The sequence below is a fragment of the Eublepharis macularius genome, chromosome 6, assembly GCF_028583425.1.
Source record: "Eublepharis macularius isolate TG4126 chromosome 6, MPM_Emac_v1.0, whole genome shotgun sequence".
Taxonomy (NCBI): Eukaryota; Metazoa; Chordata; class Lepidosauria; order Squamata; family Eublepharidae; genus Eublepharis; species Eublepharis macularius.
In genome coordinates this window covers 1916021-1934966 of record NC_072795.1, presented here as the reverse complement: position 1 = coordinate 1934966, position 18946 = coordinate 1916021, and the positions used below count along the sequence as shown (strand labels likewise).

At 50.3% G+C, this 18946-nt stretch overlaps 1 protein-coding gene across 2 annotated transcripts in view; it reads right to left on the bottom strand.

Annotated features, from left to right (window-relative positions):
- The window catches only part of FGF12 (fibroblast growth factor 12), a 127043-nt gene that overhangs the window by 76213 nt on the left and 31884 nt on the right, over positions 1-18946 (bottom strand). For both annotated transcript variants that reach the window (XM_054983190.1, XM_054983191.1), the window contains exons 2-3: positions 16920-17030; positions 446-549 (exon numbers count right to left, since the gene is read on the bottom strand). In XM_054983190.1, coding sequence (XP_054839165.1) covers positions 446-549; positions 16920-17030 — 215 coding nt within the window. The remainder of the gene's footprint in view (positions 1-445; positions 550-16919; positions 17031-18946) is intronic.

The window sequence follows — 18946 nt, the reverse complement described above, 5'->3', positions numbered from 1 at the left end:
GCTGCCACCAGTGCCGTTAACTGACTTTTATTTATTAAAACACATATATCCTACCTTTTGCCAACAGGCGGGTTTGCAATATATAATTAAAAATCAAACAACAATAAAACCCCAAACCTCCACCCAATGCCTAATAAAATGTCTGCATCCCACACTCCATTAAGAACTCTAGGGAATGAAACAGCTTCCCAGTGCCTCCTAAAAGTTTCCAAAGAAGGTGCCTCCCTCACCTCCTTGGGGAGGCAATTCCCTAAAATGGGAGCACCCACAAAGAAAACATGCCCCCACACCGATGTCAGGTGGGCCACCTTTAGTGCAGGAATTCCCAGAATATTAAAACTGATATATTAAGAACATAGCACCCATCTTCATCCTAGCGTAGAAATATCCATCAACCCAATGTGGTTAATCAAGACAAGACCCCAAAGACAAAACGGGGACTTACTGAGCTGTAGAGGTAGCCCTCGGCGTTCATCGCCACGTAGAGGCCGGCCTTCACGCCCTGAATGGCCACCACACGAAGGCCCACTGGAATTAGGTTGAAGAGGGCTAGAGGGGAGAGAAGAGGGGGGAATTAGCCAAGAAGCAGGAAGGGGCCAGGCAGTCACGTGACCTTCTCCCTGCCCTGGACACACCCCAGCCCGCCAAGGGTCTTCTACAGGAGCCAGCCCCCCCCTCCCCCGTTACCCCAAGCAAGAAGCTGAGGGAATCTCAGGGCCATCTCTGCGAGCAGATCTCTCAGATCCACAGCCTGAAACGGTCCTCTTGTCAATGCAAACTAGCAAAACCCTCAGTAAAAAAAGACCACCAGCACTGGCTGTTTCATTTGCTAAGCTTTAAAAGGGCTTGGCAGCTGTTCCAGCGTCTTTGAGCTCGCTGAACTGGAAATGGGGTGCCAAGACTCTTCTTCCTGAGCAAGACAGAGTGGCATGTTGGCCCTTACACAGTCATACGGCAAAGAGCTCGGTATTCAGGTGACAATCCACCGTCAGGCCAGCGGAGAGTTTAATGTCCCCTCCCCTTCCAAGTCTAGCCTGTCAGAGGGTGCTACTTGCAATGGACTCAGCCCTGGGCTTCCCTCCCAGCTCTCTGTCCACCTTTCCTCCTCCTCTCCAGGGGCTGCTCTTGTGCTTGGGGGGCGGGGGGAGTCCCAGTCCTCAAGAACAATTTGCTTGAGAAATACTTTTTTCCAAATTAATCTCAGCTCCTAATTACCATGTGTATGATTTTTTAAAAAGCTTGTGGTATCTTTTGCAATGCATTAATGGAAATTGTTCAAATTTTTTGGCCTGAAATTGTCGAAGGAGATCAGAGTAGTCCAATCCATGCTCCATTTATCCCTAGCAACCCCCTGTCCAGCCCCGACTAGAAGTGGGCACGAACTGAAATACGAACCAAAGTTCATCACGAACTGGGCAAGTTTGTGGTTCACAAACCAACAATTCATGGGTGCTCATTTCTCATGAATTGTGATGAATTTTAGCTTAGTTCGTTTGGTTCATATTTCGGTTCATCACTGCAGACAGCCTGGTGCTGATCAATCAGTTTCCTAGGCAACAGGGGGGATGGGCTCTCTGCAGATGTTCTGCTGACCCGGAAGAGATGTTTTCACGAATCAAACGAACCAGTTTGTAAACCAGGGCAAGTTCGTGAAAGTTTGTGGTTTGTGAAATGCAACAAACCACGAACCGCACAGTTCAGAATTTTCCTGGTTCATGCCCATCTCTAGCCCCAACAACTCAGAATTAATTACCGCTGCGATTCATTTGCGTTGCTTTTGCTTTACTGGCAGCTGGTTTTACTTTTATTTAGACACTGCTAATCCAAATACCTGGTCGACTGGACTCCTTGTGAGTTGGTCATTTGGCTGGCTGGCCTCCAAGGTGAAAGAAGCTGGAGGTGGAACAAGCACTAGAGCACAGCATATGTGCAAGGGACTCTCTTGTGTGTGTGTGTGTGGGGGGGTGTATTTGTATTATAGATCTGATGCTAAGCCACCAGTGTCATTTTTCCAACCTCACCTGTTCCCTCCTAGAACTGCTTCAGGGGAAACATTCAAACTGGTTTCCAAACGGAGCAAAGAGCAGCTCTGCCAACCAGGCCCTTTGCATCAGGAAAAAGCCACAGGGGAAAGAATCTTGCCCGCCCTCCCACACTGTGTCCCCAATCTGGTCCAATTCTCCATGCAGCTATGTTTATATTTAAGGGAAACAACACCAGCAACTGTTCTGAAGCTACATCTAATTTGGCTCACAGCAAAGGTGAAAAGAAATTTTGTTTTTACAAAGGATCAACAGATGGACTCGCGTGGTGGAGAGTGCCAAGTCACAGCTGACTTATGGAGACCCTGGCAAGAGATTAACAGAAGGGGTTTGCCGTTGCCTGCCTCTCTGCAACCCTGGTCTTCCTTGGAGGTCTCCCATCCAGTTACTGACCAAGGCCGATCCTGCTTAGCTTCTGAGATCTGACGAGATCTGGCTCACCTGGTCTATCCAGGTCAGGGCAGATGGACTTGTTTGCACAAGTAAAACAAAAATAAAGACCCCTGACAAAAATAAATAAGTCAGTGCAGGCATTCCACCCACTCCCACTGCCTGTTCTCAGAGTCCGACTGATGCCTCTCTATACAACACGCAGGCAGTGCCAGGAAGCCCAGGGCAGGCAGAGAACCCTGGGAAGGGGCCTGCAAGAGGCAGCTTGTTTCTCTGCCTGCCGCCTGCTGAAGATTCCCACGAGTGGACATTCTGCAGGGCAATGCACCGGACAGCTCAGCGAGCCTCTCCAGCCCAGGGGGCTGCTGCCTGCAAATGGGCTCCCTCATTGCCTCAAAGCCCGTCGTCGGAGGGCACAGGCTCCTCGTTGCAGCCCCCTTTGCAACGCACATCCCAGGCTAACTACGACCTGAACTGCCAACTCCTCCTGCTGACTCACAGGCCGAGGCCTTCTGTACAGGCGCAGGCTGGCATGAGACGGAGTCCTTGGCAAAAAGGAATCAGAAGTGCCAGCCACCAAGGGCTTGGCACAGAAAGGACACAATGCCAAAGAGACCTCCCAGTACCTCCAGCCACAGCTTGTTCATTTTTTTTTTTTGCTCACGCTTGGCCTGGGATGCTTTTATACCCATGGAGCGCCTGTATCTTTTCCACCATAACTCGGAAAACCACGGGGTGGATGTCTGAGGGCCAAGCTAGACATGTGCAAGTTTTTAAAGAGTTGGGGCTGGCTTGGGCCGGTTTCCGCAGCCATACAGCACTTAAAAGGTAAATGGCTGTTATGTAGTTGTGCTTTCTGTGTCTTTGCTTGAGTTTGCTATCTGAAATAAATTTTTAAAAAGTAAATGGCTGTTAAAAAAACAAAAGAGAGCCCTAATGGCCTCAGAATGCCTCCACAGGAGGAGGACGGGCTTCTCCCTCCCCCCTCAAGCCATTTCCCCCCCAGTCAAAATAGAACAGGGAAGTTTTCCCCCCTTTTTATGGCTACACTTGCACAGAATACAACACGTGGAGCAGAAAAAAACAGGGGAAACCCCCCCCTCCTCTGCTATTTTGACAGCAGGGAATGGCTTGAGGGGGGGGAGGTAAGAGCCCCGCCTCCCCCCACGGAGGCATTCCAAGGCCAGTTAGAGTGCCCTTTATTTTTAACAGCTGCTCCCCAAAGCTGCTGTGTAGCTGCAGGGAACTTGACTCTTTAAAAAGTTACACCTCTACCTTGGCCTTGTGATTCCCATTTGGAAAACAGACAGAGGAGAAAGGGTTAAGCACAACTACCCAGACTCAGAGGAGCACGCTTCCTCAAGTCACAGAATCATAGCGTTGGAAGGGACCTCCAGGGTCATCTAGTCCAGCCCCCTGCACAACGCAGGAAATTCACAACTACCTCCCCCCCAACTGCCCGAGTGACTCCTGCTCCATGCCCAGAAGATGGCAAAACAGCGTCAGGATCCCTGGCCAAACTGGCCTGGGGGAGAATAGGCTGTCTCCTGCATTTTATTCTTTCAGAGAAATGCTGGGACAGCATTACATGCTTCTCCCCAGAGCTTTTAGCTGGGCCCTGAATCTACTTAGATAAGATCCAGAGGAGTTAGCCGTGTTAGTCTGTAGTTACAAAATAGTAAAGAGTCCAGTAGCACCTTTAAGACTAACTAACTTTATTGTAGCATAAGCTTTCGAGAACCACAGCTCTCTTCGTCAGATGCACAGTGCACAAAGAAAGGGGTGTGGCTTTTGATTGGCTTCAGCCAGGAAACATGATTTGGACACCTGGGGAACTCCAAAGAGGGGAGATTTCTCACATTTCAGAGATGTATACTGGGAGCGGGGGGGGGGGGGGGAGTCTGGCCAGGAGCAAGGTGCTGATGCGGACTTCTGTGAGAAGCAACCGTCTTTCCCAGTCAGCACAGACCACATCCGTGTGCTAAAACCTGGCAATTAACAAGTCTATTTATAAGCACTTTTGACTTGGGGAAAAAATGGAGCCCATCAACAGCAGATAATGAAGGTAAATGGCTGCCATCACTCACTTGCTGCCGTTCATTTGTCTTGTGGTGAAAAGCTGCCGCGGATGCAGAAAAGGGGGAAGGGTAACGCTCCTTGAGATCAACCAAGAGAACTTCACCGGCGATAAAAAACGTATTCCGGAGGCTTTGAGTGTCCGAGCTAAACATTTTCTCCACAGGCACCTCCTTCAAACCCGGCCCTCAAAGGTTTGCCTACCAGTAAGCCTTAGACATGCTCTGTCTGGCTGCCAATACTTGAAGCTGATTCATCTGGGGCTACCAAAATGGAATCTGTTCGCCTCCCATCAGGAACGCAGGACTATAGCGGCCTTTGTTCATTTGACAGCTAACAGAGCTTGTTTCCGGCACTGCTCCCCACGGCAAACAAGGCACGATAAGCCCCAGCAGCTCAGTGCATCTGTCACGTGAACGTTTTCCTCTGGCTTGCCGTCCAAACTGAGGTGTGTGTGTGTGTGTGTGTTGCATCCACACAACATCGTCTCCTAATCATCCTCGTTCCAGGCTTTTCCAGGCTTTGACACAATCTGATCTGACACCATCTTTTTGGAAAGGTCACTGCCTTTGGGTGTCATGTGGAGGGAAAGTTGACCTTTTTTTTTTTACTATATTGTCCTCACTAGAATCATTTTCTTTGCCTCAGCCCTCCACACAGGCCATCCCCTAACCCGTGCCCCCAGAGGTTCCCCCCCCCCAACCGGGGCTTTTAAAAGCAACTGACAATTGGTAGATCATTGTCAAGAAATAACATTATAACCATCTCTTGCCAAGATCTACTCTCTCCTCTGAATGCCTTTTAATAGTGTTATTGGACTTGCATAATACACATAATACAGAATGAAAGAAGGTATATAAATTCAACATAAATGTATTGCAATGCAGAAGTAGAATGGGAATAAGTTTTAAATTGAATACCTTGAATATAAATCTACAGAGTAGCAGTTTTTGAATAGTATTCTTTACTATTATTTTTCTTATTATGAGATATATTATAGACTTTTCTTTTGCATTTTGAAATATTATCTATTTGTCAAAAGTTATAGTAGTTAGGTAGAAGTTGCAAAAGTATATAATATTAAATATGCAGTAAGGCTGAAATTAATAATGTAGGTGCAAAACAGATTAGTTATGAAATCAGAAACTTAAAAATGTTGAATATAAAAGTTGAACGCAAATGTTGAATATGAATATGAAACCTAGACTGTTGAATATAAATGTATTCTAACATAAGCAAGTATTACTGTATTCAGACAGCGTCTTAAAAATTTAATGAAGGAAATGCTGGGAAGAAATATTTTTCATTTAAAATATTTTGTTATATATAATAATAATATTTGATTTTTATATAGCCCTTCAGGACAACTTAACGCCCACTCAGAGTGGTTTACAAAGTGTGCTACTATTATCCCTACAACACCCTGCGAGGTGGGTGGGGCTGAGAGAGCTCTGAGAGAGCTGAGACTGACTCAAGGTCACCCAGCTGGCTTCAAGTGAAGGAGCGGGGAATCAAACCCAGTTCTCCAGATTAGAACCCCGTGCTCTTAACCACTACTCCAAACTTGCTCTCGGTATAATTATTCTGATCCATATAATCATGTTATTTAATCCTCTTTTCTCTTTTCTGTACCACCTATATTATTACTTTGTCTTTTCAAAATAAAAAAATAATGTTATTGCACTGTAGCGATCTAGCGATTGTAATTTTTTTAAAAAAAACAAACCTCTGGTTGCTTGCAGGGTAAGGGAAATGTTATCTGGAGTGGCAATGAGTGTTACACAGAGAACTGATCAAGATGGATAGCTGTCTTTGTCTGTCTGTAGTAGTAGAGAAGAGCAAGAATCCAGGAGCACCTATAAGACTGACAAAATTGGTGGTAGGGTAGGAGCTTTCGTGAGTCACAGTTCTGAAGAAATGAGCTGTGACTCACGAAAGCTCCTACCCTACCAACAATTTTGTCAGTCTTACAGGCGCTTCTGGATTCTTGCTCTTTTCTACTGACACAGAGAATTGTCACTGCTTGAAAGCTGCCAACTTGGTGCAAACCAAACGCTCTCTTTCCCCCAAAGCAAGCAATGGGCACAAAGCAATCAAGGAATGGGGCGCAGACTCACATTATTCCAATAAATGACACAGTGGCCATTGAGTCACAGGTCGCTCACTTGGCTGCGTTGTCTGCTACTAGCAATGGACTCATTCCCTGGAGGTCTGGCTGTTCCCGTTAGATGCTATCAACACCTGCTGAGCCGGTGGAGACATTTCTAGAGCCTGTACAGCCAGAGGCCCGAAAATACTGGAGCTCTGTAAACAGACCAGAGCTTCCGCCAGAATGGATCCAGAGGAGTCAGCCATGTTCGTCCGTAGCTGCAAAATACCAAAGATCCAGTAGCACCTTTAAGACTACCCAACTTTATTGTAGCATAAATTTTCGAGAACCACAGCTCTCTTCGTCACATGCACCATCAGCTTTTGAGAACTACAGCTCTCTTCATCAGATGCATCATCAGCTTTCAAGAACCATAGCTCTCTTCATCAGATGCATCTGACGAAGAGAGCTGTGGCTCTCGAAAGCTTATGCTACAATAAAGTGGGTTAGTCTAAAGGTGCTAATGGACTCTTTACTACTTAGGAATGGAGCAGATCCACACAACTACCCAGCCCCTTGAGGTCTCCAGGGGGAAGAACAGAGATCCAGAAGAGAGGATGCAAACCCTTGGGTCTGTAACAAGAAGAGTGAGCCTGGAAGCCGCCCCACGGACTGCCTGTCCTGGTTTCTTCTTTCAAGGGAAGCCACTCACGACCAGACAGCCGACTGCCTCTTGCGGCATAGCACCAATTATCGGAGAGTTTTCATGGCTGATGTGCGTTTACAGTTTCAGTCAAATCTGCTCTTCCCCGAATCGCATGAAGAGCAAAAGCCATCGGGGCTCTTTCGCGGGGTTCTGGCTTGAGATCGGCTTTAGGTCCCTGCACTTATTTTCAAGACAGATCCCATAAGCCTCTGAAGAGGAGAAGCATTAAAATGTGTGCCAAGAGTATAATTAATTTCAAAACCACTTAAATTTCAGCAGTTCCCCCTATTTAAATAATAGTGTTTCCATTTAAAAGCCTGCACTGCATCCGCTGTATCCGAGGAACCTGCTCTGATGGCTTCTTGGCAGAGAAATCTGCCTGGCCTGAGTCAGCCAGCAGTCACGTACTCCAGAAAGACTGAGCCCAAGAAACGCTCCCTGGGAGATTCTCAAGCGGGGCTGTGCATTTCTTCCTTTATTTGCTTCCATTAATCTCTGCACGGAGACAGTGTGATTTTGGGGGACCTTTAAAGGTCCCCTTCTCAGCTAACAGCAGTGAAAATAAATGCCCTAGCCAGCCAGGCTGTGAAGTGGCCGTTTTCTTCACCGGGACACCAGAAGAGCCCACTGGGTCAGGCCAGAGAAGGTCCATCTAGTCCCGCAGCCAATTAGTTGCCCCGGAAGGTCAAATAAACAAGGCACAGAGGCCTTCCCCTGCTGTTCTCTCCTGGCACTGGGGCTCGGAGCTTGACTGCCCCTGAATGTGGAGGTTCCATTAAGTCGTCATGACCAACAGCCATCAAAGGACCTCTCCTTCAGAAATCTGTCCATGCTTGTGGCTATCACGACCTCCCCTGGCAGCAAATTCCACAACTGAATTGCTTCGAGGGCCAGTTTGGTGTGGTGGATAAGAGTAGCAGGACTCTAATCTGGAGAACCGGGTAACCTTGGGTCAGTCACAGCTCTCTCAGAGCTCTCTCAGCCCCACCCACCTCACAGGGTGTTTTGTTGTGGAGATAATAACAACATAAAGGAAAGAAGAAACCTTAAGAATGAACAGAGCATGGGCTCCAGTTCTGAAAAACACCAGGCCAACAAAACACTCCACACCCGACAATAGCCCTGCAGAGAAGATTAGCACATCAAGCCCCAATCCATATGCAAAAGAACCTCCTCAGGATACAGTGAAGCCTCCCGCCATTAGCATTCCACACCCTGGGAAACTCTTACAGAATGACTCAGCTCAACCCCACCCCTCCTGAGTAGATACAAATGACCTACATCTTTTCCACACTGTGACACTGAGAGATCTCTGTCTTTTGGTGCTACACCTCTGAAGATGCCAGCCACAGCTGCTGGCGAAACGTCAGGAACTACAATGCCAAGACCACGGCAATACAGCCCGGAAAACCCCCAACAACCATCAATAACAACATACTTTGTAAACAGCTCTGAGTGGGCATTAAGTGGTCCTGAAGGGAGGTATATAAATCGAACGTTATTATTAACATTATTATTAAATGAAGTGTTTCCTTCTCTCTGTCCTGAACCAATTGCCCATTGACTTCATTGGGAGCTCCCAAGTTTTCTGAATGCCCCGGAGGGGGGAGAAAAGTTCTCTCCGTCCCCTTTCTCCACCCCACGCACCTGAGAAGGATGGGGGACAGATCCACCTGGGCCCTGACCAATTGGACCTACAGAAAGGGCCACACAATTATTTTAATTTACTTTTATTTTACCTCATTTATGCCCCGCCTTTCTCCTCAAAGTAGTTTGCAGCATACTCTCCTCCATTTATCCCCACAACAACCCTGAGAAGCAGGCGAGACTGAGATGATGTGATTGGTCCATCATCACCCACTGAGCTTTCATGGCAGAGGGAGGAGTCGAACCCGGGTCTCCCAAATCCTAGTCAGGAACTCTAACCACTACACCACGCTGGCTTAAAAGATGGTAGGTGGTACAGAAGACCACCAATTAAGATCCTGGAGAGCGGCTGCCAGTTAGACCTTGGCAGAGCACGGGGCTGGCTCCGTAAACAGCAGCTTCATTTAGGGCTCAGTGGCAGAACATCTAGTAGCCTGCAAAAGGTCCCAGGTTCTAGACCCAAGAGGGCTGCTGTCAGTCAGAGGGGAAAGTACGAGACCAACAGAAGCCCCAAGTGTCAAATGCCCAAACTGTTATTTAATGCTCCTTACCTCTCGACTAGAGACCTGGCAACAGTGATCCAAGCAACGATCATCTCCAGACTGGACTGCTGTAATTCGCTCTACACGGGGCTGTCCTTGAGGCTGATCTAGAAGTCACAGCGGGTCCAGAATGCAGCCGCATGTATCCACACCAGACTACATTTAGGACGCTCATTAGACCTATTTTGTGCCAGCTGCACTGGCTTGCTGTTGAGTTCTGGGTCAAGTTCAAGGTATTGACTACGACATCCAGAGCCCTAAACGGACTGGGACGTACATACCTACAGGACTGCCTCTCACCATATGTTCCCCAGAGGGCTTTATGCTCAGCCGATCAACATCTTCTGGGGGTCCCTGGCCCAAGGACGTTCACCAAGCCTCAACCAGCCTTTTTGACCCAGGCACCAGCCTGGTGGGACTCTTTCCCCATCCCTGCAAGACTTATTACAGTTCCGCCAGGCCTGTAAGATGGAGACGTTCCGCCAGGCCTATGGCAGTGGTGGAGGTCTGGGTGGGCAACCTGGCCTGCCTCTCTGCTGTGCCTTGATCCCCGGCTAGCTGAAACATCTATGGCCTGCCTGCTTAACTCCTCAGATTGCTGAAGCGGTGTATAGTCTTAACATCTTTCCTGCTGTTGGATATGTTTTTATGGTTTTTAAACTGAATTTTCTCTTCATATTTATATCGTATTTATTGTTGCTATTTAATAATGTTGTCTCCCGCCCTGAGCCCATTTGTGGGGAGAGCAGGGCCGTTTCCACACTACTAACCTGCTTCCGTGATGTTGCAAAACGTCATGCAAAAAACGCGGAAGATAGCGTCTTCTCGTGAGAGTTTTGCGCGACGTTGCACAAAACTCTCACGAGAAGACGCTATCCTCCGCGTTTTTTGCATGACGTTTCGCAACATCACGGAAGCAGGTTAGTAGTGTGGAAACGGCCCAGGTTAAAAATTTAATAAAATAAATTAATTTAATTAAGTATTGGGAAGGACTACAGCTCAGCAACACAGCCTGGGTTGCAGAAACTCCCAGGTTCAGCTGTCAAAGAATCTCACGTTTTCGTTGTATGTTTTTGGTGGTGGTTGTTTTTTACTTCGTGTATATCCCGCCCTTCTTCCCAATGGTGATCGGAAGTGGTTTGTAACATTCACTTCTCCTGTGTGTAGACTGAGTGTGACTGGCCCAAGGTCACACTCAAGTGAGCAGGGAAGAGCAGGGGACTGCGTTCCCCAGCTCCTAGTCCCTGACTCTGGCCTGGATACCACACTGGCTCCTACGGAGTAGAGCTTGGAAAGATCTCCGCTGAAGAATCACTGGAGCTGGCCACCCTGGGCTAGAGGAGCCGATGAGGAGAGGCTAGGTTGGTTCAGGAAAAGCTCTGGATATGGAGGCTCTTTTCAGCCACCAATTATAGGCAAACCCCGCTGTTTGCTTCCCTCCATTGCCAGAACTTCGCACACCATTTCTGTGAGTATGCATTTGTGTACAACGGGGCACACAGGCTGATGTGTTCATTCTAATATGAGTTATTCAGCAGGAGAAGAGGGTGCAAAAATAAAATCAGAACAGTTTCTTTCTCGCCAGCAAGAAGCGCAGTCAAAATGGGGCTGGCCCAATCCGCCCAGTGCACAGGCAGCCTTCAGTCACAGCCCCATTGCGTTTACATTGGTAGCCAGAGCTTTCCTGGAGTGTGTGTGTGTGGGGGGGGTAGATTCTCCATCCCTGGCCTTGCATGGAACTGCTTGTCACAAAGGGAGGAGATTTGCTGTGGTCTGTGACTCTTTCCTTTTCTAGAATTGCCTTAGAAGGGACTATGTTGAAGCCTGTGCCCTGCTGGTCAGGCAGAAAGCAGAACAGCACTAGAGGTTGCCAACTGGCCTGGAGAAAAATGCCCAGTTTCTTCAACAGGGGATTCATGAGGTGCCATTTACCAGGTGAGGTTATTTGCTTCCTTGCCACGAAAAGCTTCCTCTTCCGATTTCCACACATGAAGCTGCCGTTCAAGGGACGGGGCATTTAGGTCTGGGACGTTCAGGTTCAAATCCCTTTCCCAGCCATGAAGCTCAGTAAGTCATCTGTGGCCAGTCGTTCTTCCTCCACTGAACCTGCCTTGCAGGTGGAGGTTACACAGCTGCTCTGAGCTCCTTAGAAAAAGAGCCCAGTGCTATTCTGACCAACCGGAAAAGGGACGGCCCTTCCTCTGGGCTGACAGCTGAAGATCCTGCCTCAGTGAGCACCGAGGGCCATGAGATGGGCTGAACAGGAGCAAGGGCGTCTCTTCGTGCACGGTGACCAGCAGCATCGCCACCCCTGCTCCAGTGAGGCTGGAGGGAACCCATCTGGCAGATTAACCAAGAAAGGAGCCGGCAATTGTGGTTGCCCTCCCTGGGAGAAGGGACCGTGCTTTGTGTGTGTGCTGGCAGTGGGGGGAAGTTCTAAATTATAATAATAACATTAATAACAACATTTGATTTATATACCGCCCTTCAGGATGACTTAACGCCCACTCAGAGCGGTTTACAAAGTATGTCATTATTATCCCCACAACAACGCTCACCCTGTGAGGTGGGTGGGGCTGAGAGAGCTCTGAGAGAGCCGTGACTGGCCCAGGGTCACCCAGCTGGCTTCAAGTGGAGGAGGAGTGGGGAATCAAACCCAGCACTCCAGATTAGGGGTGTGCAAGGAAAAAACTTTCGGCTTTCTTGTTTCGGGATTACCCGAAACAAGATTCTCTACCGTTAAAGCCGAAAGCCGAAACAAGAATCTCTTTCGGGATTCGGGATTCGGGATTCTTTCGGCATTCTTTCGGCATTCTTTCGGGTTTTTTGGGGGGGGGAAATGCCTCCGTCTTTCAGGACGCCTGGAGGAGGCATTTTCCCACCTAATAAGCCCAAAATTGGTGGGGACCTTCCTCTAACCCTTCTCTAACAACCACCCAAGTTTCAGACAGATTGGACTTTGGGGGGCCATGTTATGGCCCCCCAAAGCAGGTCCCCCCATCCTCCCATAAGAAAGCGAAGGAGCAGCATATTGTTAGCATGCTGCTGCTGATCTTTCTTCATTATTTCCTATGGGGAAAAAATGAAGAGGCAGGCTTCCTTTGCCAGGGGTGGCATTTTGCATGCAAAATGCCCCCCAGCCCTCAGGGGCCCTTCTCCCACCCCTCCTCCCACCCCCCACCAAGGCTCAGCCTGCTCCCACTTGGGGGGGCCATTTCATGGCCTCCCCAAGTAGGTGCTCTAATCTCTACCACTGACAGCTGGGGGAGGCTTGTGTTGCCAGGGGTGGCATTTTGCATGCAAAATGCCCCCCAACCCTCTGGGGCCCTTCTCCCACCCCTCCTCCCACCCCCCACCAAGGCTCAGCCTGCTCCCACTTGGGGGGGCATTTCATGGCCTCCCCAAATAGATGCTCTGCTCTCATCTCTACCACTGACAGCTGGGGAGGCTTGTGTTGCCAGGGGTGGCATTTTGCATGCAAAATGCCCCCCAGCCCTCTGGGGCCCTTCTCCCACCCTTCCTCCCACCCCCCACCAAGGCTCAGACTGCTCCCACTTGGGGGGGCCATTTCATGGCCTCCCCAAGTAGGTCCTCTCAGCCCCTAAAGTCCACCCCTTACAGCCCCACACAAACCCAATTCCCCCCCCCCAGCTGCCACACACAGACCCAAATCCCCACATTAGCCCCTCACAGACCCAAATCCACCCCCACCTGCCCTACACCCATAACCCCAGGAACAGGCTGGCAAAGGCCAGCCCTCTCCCTTTGTTCCCTCTGCTGGGAACTTCTAAACTCTCTTTCCCTGGGCAATTCTGCACAGCCCAGGGGTGCCACAATGGTGGGCACACTTCTGAGTGCCAGCTGGTCCCTGTGAAAGAGCACCTGAACCACAGACACCCTCCCTCAAATTCCCCCACCACCTACAGAGATGGCTGGCCAGCCAGCCCCATTGTTCCCTATGATGGGAACCAACTGCACAACAAAGAATAAAACAAGAACAACACAAAATAAAGTTTTAAAAAAATTATATTCTCCCTTCCAAAGTACAAGTAGGCAAAGCATTATGACACATTACACCAGCAGTCCCCCACACAGAAAAATTAAAACAAAACTCACTTAACATCAGAGAATCACAAAGCATGATTCCTGTCAAAAACACTTTATTTCTTGAACAGCTTTAGGTTACACAGCAGGGGGGAACACCAAAGGGCATGGCAGCACTATCTTACACAAAAATAACACAACTCACTTCACATCAGAGAATCACAAAGCACAATTCCTGTTAAAAACACTTTATTTCTTGAACAGCTTTAGGTTACACCGCAGGGGGGAACACCAAAGGGCATGGCAGCACTATCTTACACAAAAATAACACAACTCACTTAACATCAGAGAATCACAAAAACACAATTCCTGGCAAAAACACTTTATTTCTTGAACAGCTTTAGGTTACACAGTAGGAGGGCACAACAGGGCATGATAGCAATGTACTACAAAAAATAATACAACCCACTTCACCGTTTTTGACAGCAATTGTGTTTGTGTGATTCTCTGATGTGAGTTGTGTTATTTTTGTGTAGTACACTGCTTTCCTGCTCTGTGGTGCCTTCCTACTGTGTAACCTAAAGCAGTTACAGTGCTTTTGACAGCAATTTTTTGGGGTGATTCTTTAATGTGAAGTGAGTTGTGTTATTTTTGTGTAAGATACTGCTGCCATGCCCTTTGGTGCACCTCCCTGCTGTGTATCCTAAAGCTGTTCAAGAAATAAAGTGTTTTTGACAGGAATTGTGCTTTTGTGATTCTCTGATGTTAAGTGAGTTGTGTTTTAATTTTTCTGTGTGGGGGACTGCTGGTGTAATGTGTCATAATGCTTTGCCTACTTGTACTTTGAAAGGGAGAAAATAATTTTTAAAAAACTTTATTTTGTGTTCGTGTTTTATTCTTTGTTGTGCAGTTGGTTCCCATCATAGGGAACAATGGGGCTGGCTGGCCAGCCATCTCTGTAGGTGGTGGGGGAATTTGAGGGAGGGTGTCTGTGGTTCAGGTGCTCTTTCACAGGGACCAGCTGGCACTCAGAAGTGTGCCCACCATTGTGGCACCCCTGGGCTGTGCAGAATTGCCTAGGGAAAGAGAGTTTAGAAGTTCCCAGCATAGGGAACAAAGGGAGAGGGCTGGCCTTTGCCAGCCTGTTCCTGGGGTTATGGGTGTGGGGCAGGTGGGGGTGGATTTGGGTCTGTGAGGGGCTAATGTGGGGATTTGGGTCTGTGTGTGGCAGCTGGGGGGGAATTGGGTTTGTGTGGGGCTGTAGGGGGTGGACTTTAGGGGCTGAGAGGACCTACTTGGGGAGGCCATGAAATGGCCCCCCCAAGTGGGAGCAGTCTGAGCCTTGGTGGGGGGTGGGAGGAAGGGTGGGAGAAGGGCCCCAGAGGGCTGGGGGGCATTTTGCATGCAAAATGCCACCCCTGGCAACACAAGCCTCCCCCAGCTGTCAGTGGTAGAGATGAGAGCAGAGCACCTACTTGGGGAGGCCATGAAATGCCCCCCCAAGTGGGAGCAGGCTGAGCCTTGGTGGGGGGTGGGAGGAGGGGTGGGAGAAGGGCCCCAGAGGGTTGGGGGGCATTTTGCATGCAAAATGCCACCCCTGGCAACACAAGCCTCCCCCAGCTGTCAGTGGTAGAGATTAGAGCACCTACTTGGGGAGGCCATGAAATGGCCCCCCCAAGTGGGAGCAGGCTGAGCCTTGGTGGGGGGTGGGAGGAGGGGTGGGAGAAGGGCCCCTGAGGGCTGGGGGGCATTTTGCATGCAAAATGCCACCCCTGGCAACACAAGCCTCCCCCAGCTGTCAGTGGTAGAGATGAGAGCAGAGCACCTACTTGGGGAGGCCATGAAATGCCCCCCCAAGTGGGAGCAGGCTGAGCCTTGGTGGGGGGTGGGAGGAGGGGTGGGAGAAGGGCCCCAGAGGGTTGGGGGGCATTTTGCATGCAAAATGCCACCCCTGGCAACACAAGCCTCCCCCAGCTGTCAGCGGTAGAGATTAGAGCACCTACTTGGGGAGGCCATGAAATGCCCCCCCCCCCCAAGTGGGAGCAGGCTGAGCCTTGGTGGGGGGTGGGAGGAGGGGTGGGAGAAGGGCCCCTGAGGGTGAGGGGGCATTTTGCATGCAAAATGCCACCCCTGGCAAAGGAAGCCTGCCTCTTCATTTTTTCCCCATAGGAAATAATGAAGAAAGATCAGCAGCAGCATGCTAACAATATGCTGCTCCTTTGCTTTCTTATGGGAGGATGGGGGGACCTGCTTTGGGGGGCCATAACATGGCCCCCTAAAGTCCAATCTGTCTGAAACTTGGGTGGTTGTTAGAGAAGGGTTAGAGGAAGGTCCCCACCAATTTTGGGCTTATTCGGTGGGAAAATGCCTCCTCCAGACGTCCTGGAAGACAGAGGCATTTTCCCATAGAAAAGCCGAAAGAAAGCCGAAAGAATCCCGAAACGTTTCGGCTTTTTTCTTTCGGCTACCCGAAACGTTTCGGCATTCCCCGAAACGTTTCGGCATTCCCCGAAAGAAGCCGAAACACTTTTGTTTCGGCATTCTTTCGGCATTCTGAATGCCGAAACGCACATCCCTACTCCAGATTACAGTCCCGCGCTCTTAACCACTACACCAAACCGGCTCTCCAGATTGACGCTGGTGCTGCTTTAGAGGTTAGCCCTGTGCGCGTCTGAGTGCCTGCCCCCCCCCCGCATCCACTCTGAGAAATTACAAACAACCAGAATGACTCAACCACAAGCGCTCAGTGCCAAGCAGGAGGGCCAAAGACCAACATGGCCAAGGATGCTCTCGAGGAACCGGGAGCCAGCGAAGCTGCCCTGAAGACCAGGCGCCAGGGATGCCCCGCAGGAAGAGCTCTGCATGCGGCTCGGTGGGCGCCCCTTGCCGTCCCTGCAGCCCACCCCCCCTGAGACGCAAGCGGCTGCACTGGGTGGACCTCGGCCTGACCCAGGAAGGCATTGCTGAACTGCTGCTGCCCAGCCAAGCACACCAAAACGTCTCTGGTTCCACAGCACCCTTTGGGCGCCCATGTCCTCTGGAGGCTGCCCTCTCCCCACCCTCCTAGCCAGCCAAGCTGCCATCGGGCTAAATCTCACCTCCACTCTCTCTTGGCAGGAGCTCAACGCCCCTCCCTGGTAAGTGAGAGTTTTATTCACCTTGCCACCCACAGACGCCAGCTGCAGCAGTCAGGAGCAAAAGGAAAAAAGAGTGTGAAAAGCTATGAGAGAGATTTGTTTAAAGGGGAAGTGTCAAGAAGGGCACACGGCACCACAGGGACCAGATGTTTGGGCTGCAATTTAACACCAACTCTGCAAAAAGGAAGCACCTAGACCCTGCGCCTGATTTATCTCCCGCTAAGAAAAAGAGGGCAGCACACTCACTGTAGTCGCTGTTTTCGTCCTTGGTCCCATCGATCGTCCCATCTGGGTGCATCTGCAGGAAGAACTCTTGCTGGCTGAATAACCGGGTCACAATTCCTTTCAGCTGGGGCTCTGCAAAAAAAACCAGACACACCGGCATGGACGCAGCCACCCACGAGCCAATGACCAACAGAAGGTAAGTTTGGGCGGGCTGTGCACAGGGGGGCAGGCCTCGTTCTCCATGGCTGGAACTGCAAGTGCAAGCACCTAGCTGAGCCCTGGAAGTTGAGGGTGGGCCTCCGGTTCCTCCTCAGGGGGAAAGCAGCACTGCACTTGGAGACCCGCACTGAATTCAGATGCAACAAACCAACTCCAGTTTCTCGATGTCAAGTGCCAGCCCCGTTTATCCCTCAGCTTGTGGGCCTCTTCCTTCTCATCTTGCTTCTCCTTCACACACAGGCTCGAGGCTGCATGCACACATCATCCATCGCTGGATGTTGTGCTGTAACACCCATTCACAACTGAACTGCCTTGCCCAGACAGGAAGAGCCTGCTGCGAATACTGCACCAGGACGGGGCAGATGCAAGCCAGGGCGGAGGGCTTCCTGGTCTGAGAGACGCCAGAGTTTATGTGTGTCCATTATTTATGGTCCCCCTTTCTCACTGATGAGACTCAAGGTGGATGACTCAGTGTAAGTCAATACGATCAGCGGCTGGGCTGTTCAATAAACAATACAATAAAGAATTTAAAAAATTCAACTGCCTACACAAAAGGAAGGAAAAACCCCACCCCCAAATAACAAGAATTTGCATTGCAAAAGTGTGAGGTTAATGCAGCCCTGACAAAAGGCACATTGGTGAACGGACAGAGGCAGCCCTGGGACGAGCTACAGCAAAGAATACTCCCGCGCTCATTTTCCCTTTAGCCATGTTTGAGCACAAACTCTGGACAACCACAACAGCTCCACTCTCCCCACCCACCCACCCACCCACCCCTCCAATCTGCTCAGCACTGCTGGAGAAACTGGAAACCCGTCAGCCACTGAAATGTCCACCCTGGCCTGAGTCTCAGCCGACATGCCGACCTGCAGGCGCAAAGCCAAACGATGAAATCACAGCGCAGCAGGAGGGGAAAACTGGCGAGACACGGATGAGATTTCGAGCTCAGCTCTTCCCGCCTTCCCGCATGGCCGGCATCTCCTGGGATCCAAACCATCAACTTTCCATTCTGCTCCACCCCAGTCAACGCCCTGGCTCTTCCTGGTCTGGCTGGGCCTGGGTCTCCTGCCCTTACAAGTCTGGTTCAGGCTTTGCCAGTTCCTTGAATGCCCCCCCTAGCCTGCTTGTCCCTGCCTGCCTGCCTGCCTGCCTGCCCACCACCTCTCCTTGGGCCCCACTTCTTTCCCCCGGCCGGTGGTCGAACCACTCCAGCTCCAGGCAGCCAACTGCGGAGGGCCTGCAACGGCTTCACCTGCCCTGTCATGCCAGCCTCCGGCCCTGCAGCCTCTCAAGCTGGGCTCTGCCTAGAAGCCCTCCAGGGGCCCATTTGGCAAGCAAGACAAGGGCAACTAAATGTGTCACCACGTGCCGGGAATGGCCACCATGTTCTGGCAAAGAAAGCCAAGGGTCAGTGCTTGGTATCACCAGCTGGAAGACGGTTAGGGCATTGGGGGGGGTGCTCTGATGTTTTCTATATGTGTGGTCTAAATTACTAAAGAACTCTTCTCCCTGTGTGCTTATAACCCTTAATTCCATCCTGTATTTGGGTTGTAGTAACACGAAGGCCTTGCTGTGCACAGACAGTTTGCACTCTGAGAACAAATGGAGGCTGCATGTGTTTCCTTCCTGCCCTGTTCTCAGCCTTGGGGATATTCTTACTCAGCAACAGAGAGAGAACCACAGAGCCTTTCTGACAGGACAGGGCAGGCGGGCCAGGCATGGCTGCCTCTACCACGCCTCGATCTGGTCAGGGGGAGGGCAGGGTGGCTGGGCCTGGCATTGCCCCCTCCCCAGCACCCGTTGAGGCCAGATCGAGGTGACACAGGCAG